This window comes from Euleptes europaea, chromosome 2, assembly GCF_029931775.1.
Source record: "Euleptes europaea isolate rEulEur1 chromosome 2, rEulEur1.hap1, whole genome shotgun sequence".
NCBI classification, from domain to species: Eukaryota; Metazoa; Chordata; class Lepidosauria; order Squamata; family Sphaerodactylidae; genus Euleptes; species Euleptes europaea.
The window spans coordinates 102020306-102044145 of record NC_079313.1 but is presented as its reverse complement, the minus strand read 5'-3'; the positions used below and the strand labels follow the sequence as shown (position 1 = coordinate 102044145).

At 44.3% G+C, this 23840-nt stretch overlaps 1 protein-coding gene across 1 annotated transcript in view; it reads right to left on the bottom strand.

Annotated features, from left to right (window-relative positions):
• The window catches only part of LOC130473333 (receptor-type tyrosine-protein phosphatase V-like), a 32413-nt gene extending 10794 nt beyond the window's left edge, over positions 1 to 21619 (bottom strand). Inside the window, exons 1-17 of the mRNA XM_056844856.1 lie at positions 21301 to 21619; positions 20238 to 20510; positions 18331 to 18612; positions 17279 to 17413; positions 16969 to 17179; positions 16511 to 16578; positions 16100 to 16226; positions 15536 to 15583; positions 15159 to 15252; positions 14346 to 14436; positions 12179 to 12255; positions 7938 to 8072; positions 6806 to 6928; positions 5652 to 5812; positions 2817 to 2952; positions 616 to 695; positions 195 to 282 (exon numbers count right to left, since the gene is read on the bottom strand). Coding sequence (XP_056700834.1) covers positions 195 to 282; positions 616 to 695; positions 2817 to 2952; positions 5652 to 5812; positions 6806 to 6928; positions 7938 to 8072; positions 12179 to 12255; positions 14346 to 14436; positions 15159 to 15252; positions 15536 to 15583; positions 16100 to 16226; positions 16511 to 16578; positions 16969 to 17179; positions 17279 to 17413; positions 18331 to 18612; positions 20238 to 20510; positions 21301 to 21619 — 2448 coding nt within the window. The remainder of the gene's footprint in view (positions 1 to 194; positions 283 to 615; positions 696 to 2816; positions 2953 to 5651; positions 5813 to 6805; positions 6929 to 7937; positions 8073 to 12178; positions 12256 to 14345; positions 14437 to 15158; positions 15253 to 15535; positions 15584 to 16099; positions 16227 to 16510; positions 16579 to 16968; positions 17180 to 17278; positions 17414 to 18330; positions 18613 to 20237; positions 20511 to 21300) is intronic.
• Positions 21620 to 23840: the final 2221 nt, after the last annotated feature.

The window sequence follows — 23840 nt, the reverse complement described above, 5'->3', positions numbered from 1 at the left end:
CCCTCCCCTAACAGTGTGTTAACAGTGTAGCCTCAGCTTTGTACTGTACTATGGCGGAAGAGTCTATGGCCTGAAGCTCTGTTTGAGCAAGTGGTGCCCCTCATAGTGATCATCACTACAAATGCTCTGACGTGGTCCACCCTTAACACTGCTTCCTTTGGTCTCCCCTTGTAACCGCCATGTCCAGCTCTTACCTCATACTCCCTAAGGAAGCCAGCATTGGCCTTGTAACTGTTCCTTGCATGATGCTGAACAAAGCTCTTCAGAGGGACTGGGTGGGAGCTTGAGAGAAATATAACAAAACAACTTAATCATTCAGCTTTCCCATTAAGTCAATCTCACAAAAGCTGACAGATCTGCACAAAAAAACCCCAATATCAAGCAGTGGGATAATCTTTTTTGTACAAAAGATGTCTTAAGTTAAAGTATTTAACCTCACCTGATACTTTTAAATGGATATGGCAGGGATTGAACATGGGACCTTCTGCCTTCAAAGCAGAGGCTCTACTACTGAGCCACAGTCCATCTAGGAAACAGTTTTGCTATGAGGGATAACTGAGGAGAGGCCTATGCAAAGTGGGTTAGTTTGGAAAGAAAAGTTGAACTGAGTCTTACAGATCCACTCCAGAGAGGCCAATAAGAGGGTTTTCAGAGATCTTCTCTAGGATGCAATTGTGCAGGAAAATGTACTGCCCCTAGAAGAGAAAAGTGCACAATTATCATTTACACAGACTCTCTGGTACCTGATGGCATCCCAGCACACTTTGAAGCAGAAAGGCAGCAGAATCTAATTATGATAACATACAACTGGGAGCTCTTTAGTCTGTATCCTAGCATCAGTATTGACTTTCTAGGTTGTGTAAATTTTTGTTCTGGGTCATTCCAAGATCAGTGTAATATACCGTATATACCCGTGTATAAGCCGACCCGCGTATAAGCCGAGGTGCCTAATTTCTCCCCCCAAATGGGGAAAAATTAGGCACCCGCGTATAAGCCGAGGGTCGGCTTATAACCCCTCCCCCCCCCCGCAGGCTTACCTCAATCCAGGTGCGCAGGCCGGCGCCGGCCGGCAGGGTCCTCGCTGTGCCCGGCAGGGGCGGCGACGGGGCCTCCAGAGGCCTCTGGAGGCCCTTCCAGGCCGGCGCCGGCCGGCAGCAGCCTCGCTGCGCCCGGCAGGGGCGGCGCCGGGGCCTCCAGAGGCCTCTGGAGGCTGTTCCAGGCCGGCACCGGCCGGCAGCAGGTTCGCTCCGCCCGGCAGGGGCGGCGCTGGGGCCTCCAGAGGCCTCTGGAGGCCCTTCCAGGGCGCTCCTGGCCGGGGGAAGCCACGCGGGCACGGCAACAATGGCGGCGGAGGCGGCGATGGCGGCGGCGGTAAGTTCCCCCCTCCCTCCTCCCTCCTCTCTCCCTCCCTCCCCCCTCCCCTACCGTATTGACCCGCGTATAAGCCGAGGCCGGCTTTTTCAGCCCTTTTTTCGGGCTGAAAAACTCGGCTTATACGCGAATATATACGGTACCCACCAAGTCACCTGCTCAGGTGCAACAAAAAAGGGAAACATACATTTGTACCAGTATACAAATGGCAGGTATAGATCAAATGCTCATCACTGCAACAGAAAAGGCTTTTAATAGGTTGAATGTTTGTTTTGACCTGACCAATTAAAAATGCTACCAAAAGGCCTAAATGAAGATATGACTGGCTTTGTCTTTAATTAATCTTCCCAAATTTAATAGTATTGAAATCTATTTGTAAAATCTGTTGGCTTTGCGGTATGGATTATAGTAGTGAATGTATATTTAGTAACACTTCTCAAAAAGGTGCAGGGAGATTGCATCATCCCAATTACAGATGTGCTGAGTCATAGAGGTTATATCATTCTATGGACACTATTTAGAGCTGGTCAGAATCATCAGCTTCACATTGTCTGAATAGGTTGATACTTGCATACAACTTATGTGGGAGACATATACAGCCCAGGTATGTGAAGTATACATTGGTACATTTTATATATATGCATTCCAGATAGATTAATAATGAACTGAGTTTGCCAACTTGCTGTTTAATTATGTTTTACAGCATAAAAACCTAAGACAATTTCACCAGATGTTGGTGTAATTGGTAATATAAGTAAGTAATTCCAAACATCTCTTTTAAGAGTTATACAATTGGCTTATTAATAGGAGAGACTAACCTATTATCATTCTATTTTTTAGACAACCTATTACATGCCTGTTGTATATTGCATGTATATGTAAATATATTTGTAATGTGTGTGCATGTTTTATATATGATTTAAATAGACCACTGAGAAAGGCCATATAGGCTGAAACGCATTTGGCTTGTGGTGACAGACATCAACCTTAAGAAATGCCATTGTGCTATTTTAACGGTTTTTAAATAATTTTAATTCTTACATAGCACTTCCAATAAATTATATATTTTATTTATTTATATATATATATTTCATCCCACCCAACCTTGGGTACCCAACTGCCATATTACTGTCTCAGAAAGGCAGCAGCTCCTGATTTTTCTGCAGGTATAGACCAACTCCCAGAAATTTGGCTCTGATGGTATATATGAAGGAGGTCTAATCACAAGAGCAATTTGGCATGGGAGAGATGTTTTTTGCACCATCAGCCTTGTACATTTTGTTGGATCGCCACAGAGTTTCATGCATTTGGGCAGAACAGCTGTCAAGACGCAAGCCTCTTTAGGTTGTGAAGCTTATAAAAGCTCACTAGAAAGGTTACGGCTACGTTCTATCCTTAAGTGATTCAGTGATGGGGCAATAGACGGGGAGGTCTCACATTCTCACCAGAGTCTGAATCATCACGTGGCGGCTCATCCGTATACTGTACATGGTGTTGAATATATCGACCATCTTCTCGTGCTTTAGCTGCTGCAGGAGCCGGTCGAGGGCGATAAAAGTGCCTGTGCGGCCCACTCCCGCACTGCAATAACAGAGTGGAGGATGAGGTTTTCACAGGCTGCAGCCAACACAGTTTATTTTGCCCTGTGCCCAACTAGCCTGCTTACAATCCCTTCTAGTCAAGGCAAGCTAAAACAGACCAGGAAATTGACATTGTAGGTCTCATGTTATGTAAAAGATGGCCTGACAACATATTTATAATCCATATCTTACCATTAATAAAACAGAGGCAATAATTTATTTTAAATGTCTATCTCACCTTTCCAAATCCTGTACATTTCAAATAACAACAATATCCATAAAAAAGCGAAAAACAATATACACTGGAGTTTAGCCTAGAGATATAAAATCTTGACATATATATGTGTGTGTAAATCATTTAAGACAACGTTAACAACTCAGGCAAGGCTCTTTGAAACAACGTAGTCTCGCAGGCTCTCCTAAATGTCATTTGGGTTTAGGGTTGCCAGGTCCCTCTTCGCCACCGGGGGGAGATTTTTGGGGCGGGGCCTGAGGAGGGTGGAGTTTGGGGAGGGGAGGGACTTCAATGCCATAGAGTTCAATTGCCAAAGCGGCCATTTTTCTCCAGGTGATCTGATCTCTATCAGCTGGAGATCAGTTGAATTAAAAGGAGTACTCCTGCTACTACCTGGCAGTTGGCAACCCTATTTGGGTGGAAGGTAGAGTTGACAGCTCCAGGTTGGGAAATACCTGGAGATTTTTGGGGTGGAGCCTGAGGAGGGCGGGGTTTGGGGAGAGGAGGAGCTTCAATGCCATAGAGTCCAATTGCCAAAGCAGCCATTTTCTCCAGGTGAACTGATCTCTGTCAGCCGGAGAACAGTTGTAATAGCAGGAGATCTTCAGCTAATAACTGGAGGTTGACAACCCTAGTGGAGGGGGGCTTTTCACACATTCCCCCCTGATGATCTTTCCAAAGCTGAGGAGCAGCCATAGACAACACCCTACCCTTTACAGGGGATATACGTACTATCCTATTTGAAGGGATGGATAAAAGGGACTGGTGGGAAACCCAAACTGGCAAACAGGCTGCTTCCAGGAGAGACAATCCTTTACATACAGGGGCCCCAGGTCATGAAGGGAGTTTAGTAAAGGGAAGAACCAGCACCTTGAATTGAACCTAGAAACAACTTGGTAGCCAGTGCAGATACAATGATCATGAAGCTTAGTGCCTGTAAGTCAATGAGCCACAACATTTTATACTTGCTGAAACTTCCAGACTGTCTCCAAGGGCAGCCCTACTAGGGTTGCCAGCTCTGGGTTGGGAAATACCTGGAGATTTAGGGGCGGGGCCTGGAAAGGGTGGGGTTTGGGGCCTCAGCATGGTACAGTGCCATAGAGTCCACTCTCCAAAGCAGCCACCTTCTCCAGGGGAACTGATCTCTGTAGCCTGGAGATCAGTTGTAACAATGGGAGATCTCCAGGCCCCACCAGGTGGTTGGCAACCCTAAGCCCCACACAAAGCATGTTACAGTAGTTTGGCCAGTTAGCATTAGTTTAACTCCGTCCAGAACGAGCAAATCAGTCCTCTCTTGAACATCTGTTTTTTCAAACAGCATCATATCTGAACACGTGAAGCTGCCTTCTACTGAATCAGACCCTTGGTCCATCAAAGTCAGTATTGTCTACTCAGACCAGCAACGGCTCTCCAGGGGCCCAGGCAAAGGTCTTTCACATCACCTACTTGCCGAGTCCCTTTAACTGGAGATGCCGGAGATTGAACCTGGGACCTTTTGCATGTCAAGCAGATGCTCTACCACTGAGCCACTGCCCCTCCCAGCCTTGTTTGGTTTCAGCTTCAGCTTTTTCTGCCCCATCCACTTGGCCACAGTGACCACACAGTGATTTAAAATAGTCAAAGCTGCAACTGGTGGCTTAGTTAATGAAATACGGTGCTGGGTGTCATCAGCATATGCCAAAGCTACGGATGATCTCAGATACCCTTTTTGCGTGTCTGTAAATATAGACTAACTTTTGTCGAAGGCTTTCACGGTCAGAGTTCATTGGTTCTTGTAGGTTATCCGGGCTGTGTAACCGTGGTCTTGGAATTTTCTTTCCTGACGTTTCGCCAGCAACTGTGGCAGGCATCTTCAGAGTAGTAACACTGAAGGACAGAGACACTGTCCTTCAGTGTTACTACTCTGAAGATGCCTGCCACAGTTGCTGGCGAAACGTCAGGAAAGAAAATTCCAAGACCACGGTTACACAGCCCGGATAACCTACAAGAACCAATAGACTAACTTTATTTGCTGGCAAACCCAGTCATTTGGCAATGAGCCCTATCAAAAAGTATCCATTTAAAAGTAGCCTTTTAAAAGCTATTTCAAGTGTTCTGAAAAAGTCCACATCAAAACGCAGACAGGAGAGCACTTGTTAATGTTTCCCAGTAGCAAAACAATCTGCATGTGGAAAGGCAGCATGGCAGAGAAAAGATGCTAGCTTTCCGCATACAAAGAAATGTGGTATGGGAAAGCATTCCAACGTATCATTCCTTGAATGCACTTTGATGTGATGCTGTCTAAGAAAGGCTGTACCTCATGTTTTTTTTCTGAATGTCTGTATTGGCTGTTAGCTGGCAAGAGAAAACTGAAACCATGTAGATGTCCTTCTGTCAATGTGGCTTCCCCCCACCCACCCCCCCATCCATTGTTGCCTTCATGGTTTCAGGCAAAGTGGTGGCCAGGTGGGCTACCTGTGACTTACCTGCAATGTATCAGTGTAGGCCCAGAGTCCTTTGCATTCTGCACATGCGCTCGCACCAGATCTATGAAGGCCATAATGGAAGTTGCGGACTCAGGGATACCATGATCAGGCCATGCTGTATAGTGCAGATGAGTCACTCTCCTCTCCTCTTTGAGCCCTGCCTGTGATGGGAGGGCCATGTTAGTGCTCACTGCAGCAGGTCAAGTTGACAGAGTTGTTCAATAAACAATCACTCACTGCTGAATCTTCTCAAAGGAGTCTGGGATCCTGTATGTTACAATTACCTCTCAGTATGAAACCTTGGAATTGCAGGGGCAGAAGCACTCACCACGAGGAACTATGTTACAGGGGCATTTGTAGCAAAATGTGTTTCTGTGCTTTGCTGAAAGTCTAGTGTGTTATAGTGGTTAGAGGAGCGGACTCGGATCTGGGAGACCCAGATTCAAATCCTTACTCTGTCATAGAAGCTCATGGGGTGACCTTCAGCCAGTTATTCTCTCTCAGCCTAACTTACTCCCAGGGTTGTTGTTGTGAGGATAAAATAGAGGAGGAAAGAACAATGTTGTAAGCCATGCTGGAGTAGGGTTGTCAGGTCCCTCTTCTCCACCAGTGGAAGGTTTTTGGGGCGGAGCCTGAGGAGGGCAGGGTTTGGGGAGGGGAGGGACTTCAATGCCATAGAGTCCAATTGCCAAAGCGGCCATTTTCTCCAGGTAAACTGATCTCTATCAGCTGGAGATCAGTTGTAATAGCAGGAGATCTCCCGCTAGTACCTGGAGGTTGGCAACCCTATGCTGGAGGCCCATTCAAAACGAAAATGGGGCACACACACACACACACACACATATATACATACATAAAACCTTGAAGGTCTTGCAACCAAGATAGTTGGTCGAGAAGCAGCCCCCATTTGCCAGGAATCACTTCCTGGATTCAGCTGGGACTAGAAGAGTCCTCCACCCTTTAAAAGTCACTTTAAATGTTTTTTTATGCCAGATTTTTTCAATAGTCTGTATCATGCAAAAGCATTCATTCTAGATCACTAGTGCTCCCTAGAACACTACAGCTCTGCCATGACATTATATTTACAGTTTTGATTTCACAAATTTACTTGGAGCTGACATGGTGGCAGAAACACATGCTGGTCTTCTACTTACATGCTGGAGCTTGAACTCCCGTGTGGTCCACTCATCTGCAAAATTCTGAGCAAGCAAGTGGATGGTGATCTGTCCAGAAAAGACAGGTGAAGTATCCGAGGGCCAGTAGTATTCACAAAGCACCTAAGAGGAAAAAGAATCCTTGCAGTAAACATTTTCTGAGGAAGAAGAACAGTAAAAGCCAGAGGGGGTACACAAATGAAGATTGGCTGTGCCCATAGCAACATACATTGGTGGATATAACACTTCTTATTTTGTTTCCTTGCTACTGGCGGATTCTGTCACAATAACATATTATACAGTGCATACACGTTTGCCCTTTGAAAATTGCAAGAGACATTCATTTGTCTGCTTGAGCCCATTTGTGTGCAGCCAGACTCCTGTTAGACATTGCTCACTCTGCTGCGGTATGCAAAATCTCAACAGAAAGAGGGGTACTTTCTTGTTTTTAGCACTAACGTTAGTAGTTATATTCAGAATTACATTTTTAAAAGGAATTGGACCAGGATGCAAGATGAGGCATTCAGTTTGACGTGCATAAGTTAATGATGGCATTTTCTTGGGGAAGCCATGTGAAAAATTGCTGCTGTGAACATTCCCTCAGATCTGGAAAGCTCTTGAGATCTTATCTCCAGTATAGTTCCTCAAGGTTGAACTAAATACCTAGAACATAATGATAGGAGGTGGAGAGTGGGGGTGGGGTAGAATAGACTTATGTCCTCCAGATATGTTCCTTGCCAAGCTGTGTACACGGTTTAGGGGAGTTACCCATTTATTGGAAATTTTATTGACTGCCCTAGGATGATGGGAAGGTTTGAATTAACCCATGAAAAGCTTTTAAAAAACGTATTATTAACTGCATGCAGAATAATTAACATATTACAAATATAGTTCCAAAAATCAATCACAATAAAATAAATCATAAGCACCTACATTCATGTACATTGTTGTTTTTAATTCCCATCTCTTTAAAAACAAACTCTGAAACAGCAGTTCACAAAGGATTTACTTTCTCTCTTCCTTCTTTTACTCTGAAATAGTTTGCACAATAGTTTGTACTGATAGTGCCGGACAGCCACATCACTGTTCTTTTTCTCTAACGAAACACAGCAGGGCTCCCTATGAGACTTACTCGTCCATTCTCCATACCCACAGTCAACATAACAATGGTGCAGATGCATTGCTCCCAGACCAGCCGCCAGAAATCATCCAATGTTTTCTTCAAGGGCCCCTGGGTGGCAATAAACTCCTGTGGAGAGTTGTAACCCTTAAAAAAAAGAAGACAGGCAGAAGAGTTAACATGACTCACCAAATAGTTTTCTTGGATGCGTAAAGTGGCATATATCCAGGAGTAGCATAAAATGATTATATCTCCCCAAATAGACAAGGCTAAGATCCCATGCCCTTGCCCATTCATAAAATGCAAAGGTTATCTATAAAATGCAAAGAGTGCAGTCTCAATTTGCCTTGGAGCCATGCGGGGGTGGGGGTGGGGGTTAACCCTTCTACCTCCACTTGGCACTGTTCTATGTTACTATGGCCATTCATGCATGGCTGTTTCCTCGCGTTCACCCCACCAACTACTTCGGGGCTTTGCTTTGATTATGCTTGCATTTTCCAACCAACAGAGGTCACCTTGCTCTCCCCGCGCATTTTCACACATTTTGCCCGCGTTTTCTGGATTTGTATTTAGCAGCATCCAGAAAACTTGGGGGAAATGCCTAGAAACCCACGGGGAGAGCGAAGCGACCTCTGACGGTCGTAAAATGCATGCATAATCAAAGCAAAGCCCCAAAGTAGTCAGCAGGGTGACCGCAAAGAAACAGCCATGCATAAATGGCCTTAGAGTTTTAAAGGAAAAGATACCTGTCCTTTAAAAATATGTATTGTTATACTACAGCGGGGAAGCTCGTTTCAAATAGCAAAACCAAATGGAGGCTGGAAAATAAATTCCCACTCCCATTCCTGTATAGCCTCAAAGAAAACTGAGGCAGATTGAGCCTGCAATTTGCATTTTAAGGGCAGACCAAGATGTGTGGTCTTTGTCTCATCTGTCTGAGCACATCTTTACCACTGTGAAAGGACATTGGGAATAATCCTGCAAAAGCTAATATTGACTCAGTCTTATTGAAAGTAATGGAATACAATGGGACTTAGGGCACAACTAGATATGACTCTGGACATTCACAATGGGATCTCTTAACTTCTTTAATTTTATATGAAAGTAGTTGGATAAAAAGGGAGGAGACTTCACCAAGGCCATGGTGCTAGGGTTTTAAACTCTTTTCTCCCACAACATTTCTTCCAAGGTACTATTTCTCCTGGCGGTAGGGGTAATATATGGCTTTAAGTTAGTAAAACAGCATGAGGGGAAAACGCTAAAAAAAAAAACACCTTCCTCCAGCATTGTGGCCCCAATTTTAATTCAAATACTCTACCACACCACCACTAATTCAATACTTTGGGGGATCCAGTCATGGATTTCTAGCAAATTAAGTTGCAGCTTCAGTTATGGCTGACTTTTGCTGGGTTGTACCCATTGTCTTCTGTGTAAGAATGATTCAAGAGTATATCAAGAAGAAACCAATATAATTATTAATAATGAGGATCTTCATTGCTTCACTACCTGGATTGTGGTGGGTTATGTTCTGGGAGTCCTTTGTTTCTCTTTTTTTCAGCATTTGTAAAAAAGTGAGTTTTAGCTTCTTCTGTCAGTGAAGGAGAAATGAAGCTAAAAGATTCAAATTTCTGACTGCTTCCATGTTCTATACACTACGCATACCATTCAGCATAGGACACAGTGAATAACAGGAAAACGCCACAGGGAGAAGGAAGTTACCCCCCCACACACAAAAAAAAAGAATTTGAGAATTTAGGGATTAGCATACTAGGTAGGTTCTTTCAGACTAGAGAAGAGACTCACTAGCTTCCCTAGGTGAAATCATATTCCTCAAGGGGAAGAATGCCAGGTGTGAGGCCCCAGAGCAGCAGGAGATCTGAAGATCATCTAGCCCAACCTGCAGCTCCATGGTAGAATCCTCCATGCACCACTATATATTTCTACCATTAACACACATATACTCAGAGGAATTAAACCACATCACACATGCTATAGTGCACCACAGGCAGACAGCAGAAGCAAAGAATGGGTCCCTCAGAAGATGTTCCCATACCATTCATTAAAGTGTTTAGTAAAAACTGTTCAGATGGCTCAAACAAATCAACCAATTTTCATCCTCTAGAGGCAGGCAAGTTATTCCTTGCCCCCTGCCTCATACCACCACTCACTAGCTGACAGGATGTGTTCTTGCTAGTCAAAAATATCTTGATGAGTAGGATCTTGAAGATAAACAAAAACCACTCACTGAAACTCTACAACAAATGCACTCAGTCTTCTAGTCCACCTTATTTAACATCCATTTTCCATATGTGGTGCGGTAATTATTTGTCAAAAGAAAGATTTGTCACCTCTGCCTTGTCCACCATTGCCATGTAACACCCACCAATAAGAACATAAGAATTATTTTGCTGGATCAGATTAAAGTCCATTTCGTCTAGTATTCTTTTACCAATAGAGGCCGGCCGGCCAGCCACACTTTCTGAGCCAACAGAGCTTGTAAGGGAGATTTGCTAAGGAGATTTGTTTCCAGGCTAAGTTGACATGCAAATTAAACACAGTGTTCTTAAACAGGTACACAAAATGTAAGTGCTGCGCACACACGCACACATGCACATTTTGTGTATCATGTACAGGCTAGTACCTGCCAATATTAATACTGCATGCACACATGTAAAAATATGGTGTTTTTTACCTGGGTAAATCACCAGAGAGGCATTAGGGATACATCCAAGCTCTTTAACATGCAGCTGTGCATAGCAGGAGGAGAAAGCGGAAAGGGAATGTGAAGACAGACGTAACATTTTAGAGCAGTGGGGCCATTTTGGAAGCATCATCACTACTTTCATTCCAACATACCCATTCCTGTCCATGGCCAAACTCTGAAAAAAAGAACAGTTCTGCAAGTTTGAAGCAAAAGGTGGCTATGCTTGGTAATGATTGGCTGGCCTCCTATGATGTCATCCCCAAAAAAACCCTTCTCTCTCATTCCCACAGTAATTTTGCACTTTTAGGGGGGTGGGAAATCCTTTTTTAAATTAACATGGAGATGAATGAGTGCATAAAGGCACAAATATTAATTTGGTGCTTTAAAAAATAAAAAGGGCAGACAACCTGCCTAAAACAGGAGGAAGGGTAAGACTGACGACTGAGACAGCATTCCATTTGTTGATAGGTATGCAGGAGACAGACTAATGTAAATTTATACTAACAGACAAACTACCCAGCAAAGAGTATCTACATCCAGGCCAACCTCCGGAGTCTGTACACCCACATGCATGCCACATACACAAACACACTTGGTGGTATATTCTGTTCTCCCAGTGCTGTGTATTTTCCGGCTCTTCCCATGTTTCTCCACCTCTGACCATTTTCTTTGGCAAATCCCACCTATTGTAGGTTCGGTCTGTTCAACAGCCCTGTGCCCAGTTTCCTGGAGTTCTCTAATGGTCTCTCATACACAGGGATGCTGCACACCATGTGGAGATCTCAGTAGCCCTATAGACACAGCTTATGAGTGTAAAGGTCCAGTGTGCACAGTGGGGGAATGGAAGCAAGAACCTTAGTCGAACCTCCTTTTTTGCAACCAAGCTGCTCCCCAAGATGTATTTTCTTCATAAGGACTCAGTGCTTACACACTTACCGATTGAACACAAGGAGGACCTGTCCACATGATTGGGACTCTGCTTTTACAAGTTCACAAGTTTACAAGGTTGGAAGAGACCACAAGGGCCATCCAGTCCAACCCCCCCGCCATGCAGGATCCCACAATCAAAGCACTCCCGACAGATGGCCATCCAGCCTCTGCTTAAAGACCTCCAAAGACGGGGACTCCACCACCCTCCGAGACAGTGCATTCCACTGTCGAACAGCCCTCACTGTCAGAAAGTTCTTCCTAATGTTTAGGTGGAATGGAATCGCTTCAAATATTCCCAGTCACACAACAGAGCCTATTCATGTACATACATAAGCACTATCCCATGTAAGATGCAGGCAGGGGTGGCACCCATGTTCTATTCCCCACTGTACAGGGCCATCATCCACACGTGATGGCCCTGCATAGACAGACAGAGAGACAGAGAGACAGAGAGACAGAGAGACAGAGAGAGAGAGAGAGAGAGAGAGAGAGAGAGAGAGAGAGAGAGAGAGAGAGAGAGAGAGAGAGAGAGATGAATATAGGGCTACTACACAGGCACTAACACAATACTACTACCTAAGAGGTGCTTTTCAGATTGAGGTGGTACACTTGAACTCACTGGCATGAAGTTGGCATTGATATAGTCAGAGTGGGGCTCCCCATCCAGTAGGCTCAGCTTTACACGGGTGTAATCGTCTGTAATGAGACCAGAAAGCCATCGTCTTCTAACGAGAACATCAAGGATTGTATGTTAGAGGGACACAGATAGCAAACACGGCTGTGCATTTTATTTATGTAGTGTAGAACAGAGTTTGCCAAACTTTTTGAGTCATGGAGAGAAATTCGTCACAGAGCACTAATTTTCACCTAGCACCTATATACTAAACCGAATGACTGTCGTATTTTTCTTTCCAATCTCTTCATGGAGCACTAGGAGATGTTTCGCTGACCACCAAGTGCTCCTTGGAGCACAGTTTGGGAACCTCTGGTGTAGAAGAAGAAGAAGAAGAAGAGTTGATTTTTATATGCTGATTTTCTCTACCTTTTAAGGAGAATCAAACTGGCTTACAATCTCCTTCCCTTCCTCTTCCCTTGTGAGGTAGGTGAGGCTGAGAGAGCTCGAAGAGAACTGTGACTAGCCCAAGGTCACCCAGCTGACTTCATGTGCAGGAGTGAGGAAACCAACCCGGTTCACCAGATCAGAGTCTGCCACTCATGCGGAGGAGTGGGGAATCCAACCGGTTTTCCAGATTATAGAGTCCACCGCTCCTAACCACTATACCACGCTGGCTCTCTGATGCCATATAATGAGTAGCAGCCAAGTTGATCAGGTTGAATGTGGGATTAGAGTGAAACCCAAGCCCTAGTCACACATATACTGGAATAATCTTGAAACGCAAACAAGTAATTTGAACTGTTAACCAGTCTCCACATTACAGAATACACAGAATCCCTTGCAGAGATGTACCTTTTCCCTTATATCTCTATGAAGGAAGATGCTAGAGACTTACTTATTTAAAATATAAGGTGGGAAATCCGAGAACCTGCTAAACCTATCATTCCAATGGTATAATAATATAACAATATTTTGGTGCTGATTTTTTAAAATGCAAAAGCCCTGGGGGGGGGGGTGTCCAGTTCCCGCACCAGAAAAAAACAATGTGGTTTGAAAGGGACATATAGCACTTCACAAACTGTTCATAAACAAATGTGCGGTAGAGTTGCTCCCCTTTTAGGCTTTCCCATGGAAAGACAGCCAGGCATGGGGGAGGACTCACATCCACCTTCCAGCTGCGGCCCCCCTGCCCAGGAATGATACCCTTCCTCCCCAGCAGCCTTGTGTGTGGCAGTGGAGCCCCCCCTTCTTTTCATCCCTAATCACGTATTCATTTTCAATCTTTTTTAAAATTCAGCCATGAATATATTCAGCCAATATATTGCTATAAACATGCACAAAAAAAATAAGGGTGTGTGCTGTGACACCCCCAATGACAACAGCACAGCCTTCCTTGAAAATCCTGATTATTTAAGACATGTGCAGAAGAAAATAAATTGACTCCACAACTGTGAAAATGCAGAGGGAGGGCAGATGTGTGGAAGAACAGTGCCCAAACCAATCCCAGTGCTTGTGGATTGATTGCTAAAATAATCAGGAATAAGTTGGGCAGGTGGGAAAGGCCTAGTAGTCCTCAACATGTTGCTTAACCTGCCTGCCATAATTCAGCTACTGCTGAAACAGGCATGAATGCATAGCAAACCAGGTTTCTACCCAGTTAGTAATGACAGTAGTTTCAGCTACTGCTGAAACACCCCCTTTCCCCCTGCCTGACCCCCACCCTTTCACTGTTGTCCTTCCAGACTAACAGAATATTTACTGTGACAACTCTTGTATTGCGTTTTTCTTAAGATGATTTATTTTACCTAATTTATTAATTTTATCTGAAGCTGGAACCTGTCAAAGTCTGGCTTTACACGACACTCCCCATGCAGGTTTTTGCTGTGAAATGGTACATTTAGGCAGGCCAGGGACTCCAAAAGTATAGAACCCAACATATCTAACCTAAACAAGAGATCAAGCGAAACAAGACTGTTGGTATAATGTAGAACAGTACCACGAGAGGTTCATCAGAGGGATGATGCATTGTGAATCTTTTAGACTCTCCTTTAGTGGGCCAGGACTAGGCCCATAGCCTGGTACCCATTCCCTGCTTGGCTCTTGTTAAATCTCATATAGGGAAACACTGAGAATAGCAAGTCAGCAATGAATGACTATGGCCAGAGCTTACAAGGCAGGACGTGGGGGTATCGGTTCTTGGAGAGGTTGTCAGGGTGTTCAGCTTCTGTTTTTGGCTGCTCTTTCCCCACTTCTTTCAGCTCCTATAAGACACAAGGGAAGACCTTTCTTAGCATGACCACCGTCTTTAACAGTCCCATTAGAGGACTTGAGTCAGGCGCCAATAGAATAAAATTATAGTGGGATAAATACAAAACAAATACCTTTACATTACCCAAGTGGGAAGCTAAAGGATGGATTGTGTCACTTAACTCTCTCACTTAAGGTCAAGCATATGAACCTATTGTCTACATAATGTCAGATGGATCTTTTAAACCAGGATTTGGATTGAGCTAGTCTATATAAGGCAAGTGTGAGGCTACACGGTTTATAGGACAGTCCATTAGGGACTACTAATGATGATGCTTTGAAACCAAACTCCATGGCTCTTATTGTTCCTCAGAATTCCCTGTTAAAATTATTTGTATGAGATTTTGAGCCTATAGAGATTTTGGGCTCTATGAAATACGTTCTCCTTTCACCATGTACATATTACATGGAAGACAGAAGGCCTCTTCCTTCCAGGTTAAATTATGTTTACTGACACCAAGTAGCAAGAACAAAGAGAAGAACGACATTTTAGGTCTTAATCAGGGTTGGGCAAATCTTTAACTCTGTCTTGGCTCTGACAGACATTTCATAGGTAGTTAAATTTACGTCTCTGGACAACATGTGAAACAACCTACAGATTATAATAATGCCATCTGATTACAGCTATATAACCAGCCTGGACTGAATTTGACCTAGAAAAAGGGAAGGCAATTACCTCAAAATCCTGAAAGAACCCATGATTGGAGTTTGCTGCTCTCGTCTCATAATACTGCCTGAAACTTTGTATGGGGATGGGCCGGTGGATATTTCTGTAAGGAATAAAAATACACAGCAGAAAGGCGTATAAACCCATGCAAGTATTGAGCAGGAATATTTCTAGGCAGAATGAAGATGCTAAGAGGTGGCAATATATACACACAACAAACCAGGAAGAAACCGGTTATTACACAAGTAATAACATCTCTTTGCCTGGCTATACTAGAATGGCCATTTACTCATATCTGCTACTATCCTCTCAAAACACCCTGCCCTGCTGCCTGTGTCAGATGGCATGCTTGGGTGAGAAGAAGAGAGAAGAGTAGCTTCACTTACCTCAGATTGTATGTAGCCATTTCTTGTGGCATGTTACCCTTCTCCTTTCTGAAAGCAAGACACACAAAATGTTACTTCTTGGGAGGAAGGGGAACATCTGGTTTACTGCAGACGCTTCCTTTTTCTAGTAGCGCAATTATACAATATTACAGCAAACGTGTCCCCCAACCTGTGCTTGCCAAAACCACTCAAATAGTGGGGAGCTTGCAAGTGGGTGACAGAAGGGTTAAACTCTCCTGCCTGCTGAGTCTCCCCTGACGCAGCCTAGTTTTGCTATTATAAGGGAAACATGGGATTGCAATGACAAAGAGAAACATGGATTTATGTTCCTCATGACATGTAGTTTTATTCTTAAATTATGTACTAAACATCATTCAGGCCCACAGAATGGTTTCTTTTCATCCTCTAAGGCTGTGTCCTATGCAGCAATTCACGATCATGGTATTCAGCCTGGGCTGCTCATGGACTGCTGTTCAGATAATTTAGGCAATTTCTCACTTCTTCTTGGATATGGTGTACTTAAGGTTGTACTTCCCTAGCAGCCCCACTTGTGACTTTCCTTACCTCCTTGTCTTCAAATGCTTCATGTAGACCAACCCAGCAATTGCTGTGACTGTCAGGAGGAATCCCATGATGATTCCAGCCATAACTGGAGCAGAGAGCATAACAGAGTCTGCTGAGGCATCTGCTGCTAGAATCCAAAATATTGAGAAGAGGTAAGACAACTTTCCCCCAGGGGAAAAAAGTCCTTAATATGATATTCTGTCTCATGCACACTGAGGATCCCTTCCACACATCCCTCAGGAAGCATCAAGATTAGCCCATTAAATACACGATTAAGGAATTCTTCTAAGGCATTGATGGACACATATCTCTGATTAAATGGGAGATGCAGGAAACGTCCGAGTGAATTGGGCAAGAAACTAGAGGGCCAGTTCATCCAGCAAACAACCTAAAATCGAGAAACAATCTTACCTGAAAAGGCTGTGAATGACACTTTGGGAGACCGCTGGCTGTATCTGGTGAATGCCGCAATACTGAACCTACAGCAGGACAAAACTGAAAAATGAGCAAGCTGTATTCCACCATCACTACCCCACAAATTCTTCACTTTTTCTGGCCTAAACTGTTAGTTTTATTCCTACACCACAATGTCAGCTGAGTTGAAACAGCTATACGACAGTTCATAAAGCCAACGGAGAATAAGGCCAGTTCATAGCACTGGTAATCTCCTCACTTTTGATCTCACAGTTTCTCACACAGACCCAGTATACCTCAGAGTAGCAAATACTGGGGATAATAAACAGGAGTGGCTGTCTCCATCGTATCCCACGTGAGTTTCTCAAGGGCCTCTGTCTGACCGTTGATGAAGGCAGAGAGCTAGACTAGCTGGACCTTCGGCATGGTCCAGCAAGACATTTTGTAAGCCTTACCTGTACTGAGCGTCTGTCTTCAGCTTTCCATTGCAAGTTCTCCGCAAGTGGCTGCATTCCTCTGAACCTACAGTCACTGGCCAGGCCTTGGGACTGGTACTCTCATTGAGACAAAAGGGGTTCGGCACCAACACAGCTAAATAGGAGTCTTCTTGCCCGTAATAGTGGTCATACCATGTGCGGGAGACGATGTCTTGGGTAGGTCTCAACACTGAAGAGTCAGAGAGAAGCACAGCAATGTTATTATTACTGCTGGGGTGGCACCACAGACTCCCCAGTCAGCATGGCATCTGTCATAGAAGACACTTACAGGAGTCATTGGTGGTGACCACGATGCCATAATACTCTATGCGGCCGTTCTCCTCGCTGAACATGTCGGGAGAGATGATGACTCTGGCGCTGGCATCAAATTCTGGAATGTCTGCTAGCACGGGAGGGGGAAGGACTGCAGTGGAAAGTCAGAAAGGTTTTTTAAAAAATCACCAGTAGATGTTGCTGCAACTCAAGTTGTTCAAAGCCATAATTTATTCTGCCATTTTATTGATGCTGGATTGCTGTTCTAGATCTTCTATCATCATTTTAACCTGTTGTTCTATTTGATGTTATGGCTGTTCTGGTTGCTTTTAATTTTTTTCTGTTTCTATTCATTGTTCTATGTTTATATTGTAAGCTGCCTCAGAAACCCTCTGTGGGTAAAGAGTAAATAAGTAAATAAATCCACAGCACAGTTCTGACTTTCAAAGTATTTCACAGTACAGTATTGCAAGAACAGACTTGTACGGTAGGCCAGTATGATTATCCCCACATTGTAAACTGGAAGCTGCTGTGGAGGGTATAGCAGCTTGCCAAAGGCCACCTACTGAATTCTTAGCTAAGGGACTTCCTGGCTCAGCCTTAGCCACAGCACTGCAATCGCTATGTGATATCTATCACAAAGCCCTACATATCACCAAGCAGGCCTCTGTCTACCAACTGTCCCCTTTCACAGCGCAAGTTCTTAGTCAATCAACTGGACTGATGAACTGTGACCCAAAAGTCCATGGTCTTTTATGCATGGCTGTTTCCCTCCTGATCATCACTCCGACAACTTCGGGATGGGTCTTTGTTTTGATTATGCTTGCTGTTTCCAACCGTCAGAGGTTGCCTTGCTCTCCCCCTGCATTCCCCTGTGTTTTGTCTGTGTTTTCAGAGACCTGTTTTATCTTGAATTTGAAAATTTGGGCAAGATGCAGGAGAGTGAAGTGCCTCTGACGGGCAGAAATGGCATGCATAACCAACACAAAGACCCAAAGTTGTCAGAGGGGTGACCACGAGGGAAACAGCCACGCATAAAAGGCCCATGAGAGAATGGGAGGCACGTACCTTCCTCAGATGTGTTGCAGATCACTGTCACAGACGGACCCCTCATGTCGTTCCTGCCGACAGCATTAATGAGGATTTGATATGAAGAGTCTGAGGTCAGCTCTGCCAGAGTTGCTTCAGCCCTGGAAACAGCCAGATGATGTACAGACTGATGGAGGACTCTTCTTGGAAACCTCTCCACTGTCAGCTCATAAGTCTTAATATCACCTTCAAGGATGGTCCAGTTCAGAAAAAAACTGGTGACATCAGGGAAACATTGCAGGTTCTTCACCTCAGTGAGCTCTGGGAGGGCAAGACAAGCTGAAATGAGTAGGCCTGAACAGGATGGAGCTTATCAGTCTCTACTGCAGGCATAAATCTCTACTACACATATACAGAACATGGAAGATTGCATTCATTTCCTGGCTACGCCATACCACTTTGTTCTAGACACATACTTTGGCAGAGATTTGGCTGTAGAAAAAGACAAGGTCCAGAAATCCCAGAGGCCTGTTAGCACAGGCCTCTTGAAATTTGATTTTGAAACTTAAGACATTTTAAATATCTCTTCAGCTCCATATAGGTCTGCTTCAAAAAGCCTTATCCTGCCCTCTAGGTATTTAAAATGTATTTTTGAGACATGAGACCTGGAAGAGGACACTGTAAAGATAATGTAACTGGGCAACTTAGTGTGAGGTATCCTTATGGGTTGAGAGCCAGCATGGTGTAGTGGTTAAAGTGTCGGACTAGGAGCTGGGAAACCCAGGTTCAAATCCTGACTCACAACATGGAAGCTTGCTAGGTGACCTTGGGCTAGTCACACACTCTCAGCCCTGACTTTGGCTAGTATTTGAATGGGAGACCTCCAAGGAATACTGGGTTCTTGACATGGAGGCAAGCACTGGCAAACCACCTCTGAACATCTCTTGCCTTGAAAACCCTACAGGGTTGCCACAAGTAATCTGTGATTTAGCAGCAAAAAACACACACATCCTTATGGGTTACAAATTCTGCAGCACTAACTAGCATGGAAAAAACAACATAGGCCTTTGCCTATCTTTGAAACATTGCTGAGTAACAGAAAAGAAGAGAGTTTAAGAATGCATAAGGCTTGGCTTCCTGTCCTGAAAACCTCCAGACTAACAAAGACTACAGTCCACAATAGCCATGCGGATTAGCTTTGGATTCCACATGTTAACAGATCACTTCAGGATACAATGGTTCCACATTAACATACCACACCCTCATTAGCACATTATCTTGATACTTACAGGACAATGATTTGCACATTACCTTTAATACTTTGCAGGACAATGACTCAGCTCAAACCCAACCCCCTTCTGACTATATATTACTCTTCCTACACACTTGACACTGAGAGACACTGTCCTTCAGTGTTACTCCTCTGAAGATGCCGGCCACAGCTGCAGGTGAAACATCAGGAAAGAAAATACCAAGACCACGGTTACACAGACCGGATAACCTACAATAACTAATTGCTGAGTATGTTGGGACTCAGCACTTGACCCTACCTCCCTTTCTCTTTGATATACAGAACCATTCTAGCCTAATTCAGCGATGAACTACTAGTGCTTGAAAAAAAAGGCCTGGGTCATCTGGAGAGCAGAAACATGAAAAAGCTGCAATCTAAGGTTCAAAAATATATGGAAGCATCCTGGAGTAGTGGAAAACTGGCAGCAGTTTTATGCTTCTGGGTTTTTATGTGCTTCCATGCTTCTTGGTTTTACGCATGGGTTTTTAATGGTTGTTCATTTTAATGAGTTGATGTTTTATTATTTTATCTTTTATGTTGTGAGTTGCCTCGCACAGATCTCTGAAGCAGCATCATGACCACCCTTTAAATCAATCAATCAGGTCCTCCCTTCGCTGAGTTTCCATACCCTCTTCCCCCCACGATGAGCACATACCTATTGGTATTACCACTGTCTCAGAGCTGCTCTTATATGGCCCAGAAATGCAGCTGAGAGACAAAGAGTAATTTCTTCCTGGAGCCAAGTCCTGGAAAACATGCTGGACTTGCCATGGGGCCAAGGTGTGATTCTGTAGCATGGTACTGTTGCCATGATGCCACAGCTGCAGCTGGCAGAGCTTTGGCTTGCTAAGAGGTTTTCCCCAGGACACAGAGAGCGCGGCCCTGCTCTTTTCAATCACTGTGGAGAGCTTCCTGGGAACCAAAGGGTCTAGGGTATAAAAACAAAGGAGGAAAGAATGATCCAGTTGTTAAGACTATGGAGCTTTCTGGATTGAAGTGTGCATGCAAGGAGAGAATCAATAGCCATACCTCACCTAATGTTGGGTCTGACTGGCAGAGATTTTCTAGGGCCTCGGGCAGGTATCTGACTATGGAAAGCTTACGCCCCGAAAATCTTGTTGGTCTCTTAGGTGCTACTGAACTCAAATCTAACCCTTCTACTGCAGAACAACACATCTACCTCTGAAACAATCAGACAGGAGACTTTCCCGACCCTGTGGCTGTAAAATGGAGATGACAGGGAGTGGATCTGGGATATTATGAATGCACCAAGTTATGTTGTCTCCTCGATACACCTATATTGTTCGTATGTTCCTCTCCCAGTACCATCTCCTAAGGCTTCCCAGAAATGCTAGGCTGCTCATGTGCTATTTTACTTCACAAAGTATAACTAGACAGTACATCCTACATTTAATATGTGATTTCTTTAATGAAAGATGGTGGGGCTCAGCGGTGAAGTACCCATATTAGACCCAATGAAAACCTGTGCTAATTTTCAGTTAACCTGTCTGGCAAAGCTGATGCCATTCCTCATATGGTCAATTGTACTTTTGCTAAAGAGCTGTCCAGTGGAATTCAGATTAAATGTTTTCCCAGGAAGATGCTGGTCTCAGCCTGAACTCCATGCCTATTGAAAGTATACACAGGTCCTTACATACAAAGTCATGCAAATTTCTGTGTAGACAAACCCAGGAGACCATGAAGGGACTCATACTCACATGTCCAGTCACTGACATTCTTTGCTGACATCTGGTACGGCCCTGCCAAGGAAGACACCTCAAGCAAGTATTTCGTTCCAGGGAGCAGACCTAAGAAGGTGAAATTTGTGACCCCCCTCTGTACCGATGTCTTGGCTGCCACCGTGCCTGATCCAGCGTAATACAGCGTCAGTGTATAGCCCTCTTGTTCTCCTGCAGGGGGTTCCCAGGCAGCGCTCAGCTGATCAGAGCGCCCTTTGTTTGACAAAGTCACTGCGCGAGGAGGCAGAGGACCTGAGACGACAATAACACCAGAAGAGAACATGGAAGTCATGAGCATTGCCAGCTTTACGTAGTTCATATAATTTACCTGATACAATTCTAATTAAAAAAACAAAACCAGAATACTATCTGCATTTTGTCAATAAGCACTTTTGTATCTTGTGCATACTTACTTTCTTCTAATCACAAGGAAGGACTACGAAGATCAAATCCTGACATACACCTACTGTGCTGGCTGTCAAACAGGAAATGGAGTGTTCACTCCTTAGAACCCTATTGCAGAAGGGGGTGTTTTGTTTTGTTTTGGAACAATGCTTAATTTAATTTTTAATTTAAAACATTTTTATGTGGGCTTTCTGCCCAATCAGAACCCCCAAGGCGCATATAAAAACATTAAAACATTTGAACAATTAAAAACAGCATTTAAAATTATAAAATAATTCAATAAAAACACAAACAAAACAACCTCAGGATCAGGGAGGAGAGCCAGTAACAGTTACTGGAGGTATGTCAAATGAAACGAAAAAGTTGAGTTTCCAAGTGACTATGGAAGCCCATGACAGAACCCTGTTACTGATAGCCCAGGGGAAGGACACAGTTTATAATACAGAGGAAAGCGTCTTTGTCATGGCCACTGGGACTGATTTCACAATTCTCCTCCAATGCAAGATGGATTTCGGAATGGGCATGGAGAAGCAGTAATCCTTTCTGCTGAATTTTACCCTGTTCTTCCCAGTTTTCCAAATGGCTGCCTGGCTGACCTCCTTCATGGAGAAACCAGAAGGGCCACACCAATAACGGAGATGAATTATCTCTGTAAAAACACTGAGAGACCAGCAGATTCCCCTGAAGAAACTTTACTGCAAAACATGTAGAGATATTTGTTACCTGAACAATAAAATATTCTTCACTTGCAACATCGGGGTTTTTTGCCTATTTTTATCTGTCACCTATTTCATCACCATGCATAGCGCAGTTTGTTCATGAAAATCCTTTTTCAAACTCCTCCTTGTTTAATGAAGTTCTCCCTTAATCGCCAAGTCTTTATCCCCTGCACTTAAATCTGGGCACATATGCTAAGAACATATTTTGTACTGAAGTGTTTGCACAAAGGAACACAATGGTCATTTATGAATGGGTACTTGGACTCATGTTCGTCCCCTGTCTGACTCGGATGTTCCTTGGTATTCTGCATGAGTTTTCCGTCCATTAGAAATTACCTCGCTGCCAGCCCTCCCAATATCCTGGTCTTCCCATTCCTCTGTTAACCCGACTCTTTCCTCTACCCTGAGCTCAGCCCAGCTGAAATCTCCGTGCAGAAGGCAAAGCAGGGGAAACAGAAGCTGGCTTTCTCTCACAGCCAGTCAAAAGCAGCATGTCCAGAGGCAGGGATTCAAATACTTCCTGCTTCCTGCTTTGTCAGAGATCTTTCTGAGCAAAATAAAGCCTTTTTAAAACCCAGGCTTGGATTTCTCTCCCCCTTACTCCCCCCCCCACTTTCTTTCAGATTGCTCTGTTTTGTGTTTTTTGTTCTTAAAATACTTTTTTTATGCGGCAATTGGGTTGGGGGGAATCTTCTCTCACAGTGAGCACTGCGAAGTAAGCCAATTACAAAGCAGCATTTAAAGGGGCCAGGCACATCCATGGTGTGTAACAGTCACACACAGCAACTATGAGCCAGTCATCCCCTAGATGATTAAAGCAGCTAGCAAGACTCAGTGTTTGGCATTAGCAGTACCGGAGTGTGTCACTTTCTTCCTTGGCTGACAGCAATACCCTGTCTGGACCCAACTGTCAGGCGATGACAAAGGAGACATCCGGGTTCCAATGACCAATGACAGCCTGTGCCACTCACTTGTCCAATCGGTGACGTTTCCTGCTGAAGCCCTATATGGGCCTGCCAAGGAGATAACTTCAAACCAGTATTTGGCTCCTGGTGTCAGGCCCGAGAAGGTGAAATTGGTGGCCTCTCTCCCCACAAAGTCTTGTGCTGCCGTGGTGCGGCATCCTGAGCAGTACAAGTTCAGCTGATAGCCGTGCAGTCTGCCGGAGGCTGGTGTCCAAGCCACTCGCAGCCTGTCTGAGCGCCTCTCATTCCACGTTTGCACAGAGGTAGCTGGCACAGGAGCTGTGAAACAGGAAGAGCTTGCATGGGAAAGGGAAGGTGGCTGAAGGAACTGGATGCTTATGGCAGCTGCATTGCGCACACACAGGACCGACATAACAGAGCTGTGACAGCAGCCATAGCATCAGCACTAGCAGGACTCCTCCCAAGGGCT